The sequence below is a fragment of the Galeopterus variegatus genome, unplaced genomic scaffold (genome assembly GCF_000696425.1).
Source record: "Galeopterus variegatus unplaced genomic scaffold, G_variegatus-3.0.2 Scaffold2343, whole genome shotgun sequence".
NCBI classification, from domain to species: domain Eukaryota; kingdom Metazoa; phylum Chordata; class Mammalia; order Dermoptera; family Cynocephalidae; genus Galeopterus; species Galeopterus variegatus.
In genome coordinates, this window is record NW_007728454.1 from 31,069 (window position 1) to 36,290 (window position 5,222).

Consider the following 5,222-nt stretch of genomic DNA (forward strand, 5'->3'; position numbering starts at 1 on the left):
AAAAAAAAAAATTTGGCATTGGAGTGACCCCATAGCACTCCAGCAATATTTACTATTCCCTTATCTATATAAACTGAACATGCTAGATGGTCTCTTAAGATACAGTTCAAGCATTTTTCTTTAGTACCAGTTTATATATTCAAAAAGAATTAACACCTACAGATATACGCAAAGGATGTTTTAAATTCACATTCTCTTATCTACTTACCTTCTGGTATCTGTCCATTACCTTTACAGATAAGGTAATTTTTCAAAACACAGTAGATACTTTATGATTAATGCCTTACATCTGGAAGTAATCTCAATACCAGGAAGCTAATTAATATCACTCAGGCTAGTTATAAGGCTTCCCCACAAAGAGATATATCTGTATCACAACAATTCATTTTTATTCACAATTTGATAGTCAATTTCCCCCAATAATCTTGATATCTTGGTTTTATGACCTTATTATCAACCTGACCAAAAGTTACACAGATTTTCCATGGTAATTACAACCTTTTTGAGTTTTTATAACAGACTATTCACAATGACAAAGTAGCATAAGACACATCCTGGAAGTCACCTGCAATTTCCACGCCTTGACTAAACGTGCTGTTACAGCTGTAAGAACTTCAAAGATTTTGGCTGTACCTCATACCTGAAAGCTCGCCAGAGGATGTGGATTCCCACTTGCATTTATTTGGGACCCTTCAGGACCACATTATGTCTAAGGTAAGATCCTTCAAGTCCCTCCCTTCCCTCAAGACAACAAATTGAGCTATAGTCATGTCTTATTTATTCACAGAGGAGCAGGAGCCTTGAATTTTCCTTGCCACTTAACTCTGCCCTCTTCAAATTGTCCTCCTCACTACCACCAATGTCACTTTTATAAGACATAAATCTGGGTGTGTCTGGCTTGCACATTCCCAATACACAACTGCTGTCACCTACCGCACAAAGAGCAGCCTCCTCAGCCTGGCACATAAGGTCTTTCACCACCAGATTCCACCCTTCCTTCAATCCAAACTCTTGGCATTCCCACTAAACCTTTCTAANGAATTAGAAATGTTCTGAAAAACTCATGTGTTGAAGGAGGGAGGTAAACAGATGATAATACAACACGGCACTATAATACAGGTAGCAAAAGGTCATGGCGCCACTCCATCTACCTCAAGAAAGACTTCACAGAGTTGAGCACCTGAGCTGGGATTATCTCTGTTTTGCTCATCTTTATATATATCCTCAAGATCTGGAACAGTGACTGATAGATAGTAGGTTCTCGTAAAGATTATGAATGAATATCAAGAGAAGAAATGGAAAAGGAGGTGTTCTAGGCAGACAGGGCAGCATACTCGAAAGTCCAGTTATATGAAAGAACGTGACAGAGTAACAAAACAAGAGAAAAGTGTGGATGAATTATAAGACACTACATCCCCCAGAAACTGCTATCATAGGAGGCAGCCATTGAATGCTCCAATGCCAGGGGCCTTTCCATATCCCACTCCCAGGACACCATGGAGTGTTTGTCCCATATAACCAGATTCCTCCTTTCCAGAGCCTGCTTACAATACACTATAAACTATACATTACCTGGTCTCTCCATATCCCACTAGAATTACTTTAAAAAAACACAGCAAAAATGTCATAACGATAAGCTGACCATATTTTAACAAAGCTTTTTTGTCTTTGACATAAATGTAAATATTGCCTTCATAAAAATTCTAACTTCCTTCATTTTATATACAATATATAACACAACCCCCACACAATGTTTGTAAAAGGTTTAGTCTTCTAGAATTTGTTAATGAGAATTAATTTTACTTCATGCTTTGTGTAAGTAAATAAGTAAATCTATTCTCCAGTTATTCTCAGTTATTTCAGAGTATATAGATCATTATTTTTTATTGAATACCATTAACTCTGGAGAGGGTCCATATTCTATTGATTTCCGGAGAAGTGTTTGCCAAACTGAAATAAAATGGAGCTCCATGGACAGGTTCATCAGGATCAACAGCTGAAATGTCAGTATATTCCATCTTTGGTTTGCAAATTACTAGATAATCTTGAAGTATTTCTGGTGCATTATCATTCACATCTTCAATGTTCACTGCAAGAGTTCCAGTACATGATCTACCAGCTAAGAAGAAAGGAATAAGGTTTGGTGTAATTTTTTAATTCTTTTATAGTTTCTTAGGGGAAAAAAACCAATTATATTCTATATATGATATATTGGGCTTTTTAATAAACTCTGATTATTATGGAAAATGGTAAATAAATAAGACCATAGATTGATAAATAACATCTTCACATAATCTAAAATAATTACTGCTGTTGATAGTATCAAATGCAACTACCAATATACCTTTTACCAGAATTACTACCAAATAATAAAAATCGATAACTGAATTTTAAACTCTCCATTTTCCTGGGTTGCTGGGGCACATGTTAATGAGAAATAGTAATGTGGATACAGAAATTCTAATCCCAGTACACATTCAAACCACCCAGGGAGATTTTTTAAATATATGATGCCCAGGCTCCACAACTAGAGATCTGATCCAGTTTGTATAATGTAGTGTCTACACATTGATATTTTTATTTTAATATGAAGCTAAGGCTGGGAAACTCACAGTTACATTAAAAAGCAGAATTCAAGGAAATAATCACCTTGACCTAATAATCAGCAGAGCTATTTAAAGGCTTGATTTTAAGTGACACCAAGAGATCTGGAAGAGTCTGATGAGACCATTTCATCTGGTTCTAGGTTTTTTTATCTTCACCTTTTAACATAGAGATATATAGGTATTTAAGCTCCTGTCATACTGGAGATATAACTAAGGCATGGTTTCTTGTCACCAAGCAGTTTCATCTTGTTAGATGACTAGAGACATAGGCACAGACTCTTTAAAGTAATTTGTAAGAATTCCATATACAGTCAGCCCTCCTTATCCACAGGTTCCGCATCATGGATCCAACCAGTTGCAGATCAAAAATATTTGGAAAAAAATAACAACACAATAATAAAAATAATAAAATTAGAAAACAATACAGTATAACAACTATTTACATAGCATTTACACTGTAGTAGGTATTATAAGTAATCTAGACATGATTTAAAATATGCAGGGGATGTGCATAGGTTATATGCAAATACTATGCCATTTTTACATAGGGACATGAGAATCCTCAGATTTTGGTATCCTAGGGGGTCCTGTAACCAATCCCCTGTCCAATCCCCTGTGGATATCAAGAGATGACTGTATTTACCACAAGAATAATTCTGCACAAGAATAATTATAGTTTATTCTCCAATCCCTTTACGAAATACCAGATTTAAATGCTTTTTTTTTTTTACCTTGGTCTATTGCCATGATGGTAATATTATATAACTCATTTCTGGAAGTTGCAGCCTCCCTGTCCAAGATTTTAGAAGTTTTGATTGACCCCGAAGTTTCATCCATGGTGATCCATCCCTTAGGATCATGCAATATTTTGTACCTGTTAATAGAAAATAAGTCTTTAGAATTACAAAATGTTTTAAAATAACATAGCATCTAAATTATTACAAATATATTATTAGTATATTGGTTACATATTTCCTTGTACCTTAAACCATTGCTGCTTCTAGTTTCAGGGTCATATGCCTTATAGCCATTGATCTTTAACCCCACTTGTGAATTTTCTTTAATCCGTATGTATTGGGCTGCAGGGCTGCATTCAGGCCCCTCATCCTGATCCTTCACATGAACAGTAACCAAGGCTCTGTTTATAGTTGTCAATCTGGGTAGAACATCTCTAGTAAATGGAGCTTCATTGCTTACGCCAATTTCCAGGATCACTTGATGGTTTTCTTCATAATTCAGTGGCTTTAAAATAAAGCACATGTACATCAGCATCAGTGTAAATTCACTTGGCATCTCAAATAGCTAGTGAACTTTCGTCGATATGAACAGTGCTGCATAAATTCCATGTTCACATTTTGTTAATATTGATTTTTTTTTTTTGGCTGCTGGTGGAAAAGAAATTCCTAAAATATTTTTATATTTCACTCTTACTAGGAACCCTTAGTAAGGTTATCCTGAACCTAGAAATAATGCAGGTTTTGGTATCTTCTCAGAGCCCTGTCCAACAGGCTGGCCAAAGGTCATCTGACTCTCTAGGAGAAGACAACTTAGACTTACTATTTACTGTTGACTAGGGCCCAGGCATTTTACAGCTCTTGTAAAGTTAGATGTTTACTTAAAACTGAAAAGGTGCAATGATTTTACTTTCTGTCTCATAGAAAAGATATTCCAAAGGTCTGTTTCAATTGCTCTATAGGTATCTAACTGGCCATTTCATTTCAGCTTTTCCTTTTATGAAAATCCATCCTGGGTTTTATTTGTTCTTAGGAATCCGCTTTTTTTTTTTTTTTTTTTTTTTTGCTGGTACCTTCGAAAATGAGTTAAGTAAAATTTTTACCCAGGCTCAATACCTATTTTTATGAAAATTACATTTTTGCCAATTTGGGAATTATACTTTGTCCTTGTCTATAATTTATCCGATGAAACTCCAACAGTGGAAACACTAAGGAGTAAGATAAATATGACGTGCTTAATGGTAATCATTATTAAAAATGTAGCACAACTCTAAGCAGTGAAAATAAACTCACTGAATCCTCACAGCTTTATAAGTAGTTTTATCACCATCCCCATTTTACTGATCAGGAGAGCAGGACACTAGAGAAAAGTGAGATTACCTGATTTTTTCCTAAGGCCAAAAGATATTCTGAGCTGGGTTTGAAGCCAGGTATTCTGGCCTGAGTCCTTTTCTGCTCTACTGTACTACTTAATTGATTCACTAGCCTCTAAAAATTTTCAAATCAATCCTTTGATTACAATTGATTTTTGGATAGCAAATCAAGCAAAACCCTTAAAACACTATTTACACTGTACTGTAAAGTTGAAACAGTTTTTTTAAATTCTCATTCTCCTTTGCCAAACAATCACTGGCCAAACATTGAACAAAATCAAGTTATGAATCAAACTGTTTTAAACCTTTCTCCACACCTAGGCATTAACAGACTGAGATACAAATATCATGAATCCACTTAGAAGTCAAGAAAATCTCTGAATCTTAGAATCCACAAAATATATGTGATACTCTTATTTTTTGTGAATATCCCAGAAACTGGAAAGTTGGGAAGGAAAAAGTGTTAATATCTGTTTATTTAACGCTGATGAACACTGTCTGACAAGTTA

General features: G+C 35.0%; 1 protein-coding gene across 1 annotated transcript in view; it reads right to left on the bottom strand.

Annotated features, from left to right (window-relative positions):
* Positions 1-5,222, bottom strand: part of DSC3 (desmocollin 3) — a 55,281-nt gene that overhangs the window by 12,169 nt on the left and 37,890 nt on the right. The window contains exons 10-12 of the mRNA XM_008581387.1: positions 3,589-3,848; positions 3,338-3,480; positions 1,895-2,119 (exon numbers count right to left, since the gene is read on the bottom strand). Of these exons, the coding sequence (XP_008579609.1) occupies positions 1,895-2,119; positions 3,338-3,480; positions 3,589-3,848 (628 nt within the window). The remainder of the gene's footprint in view (positions 1-1,894; positions 2,120-3,337; positions 3,481-3,588; positions 3,849-5,222) is intronic.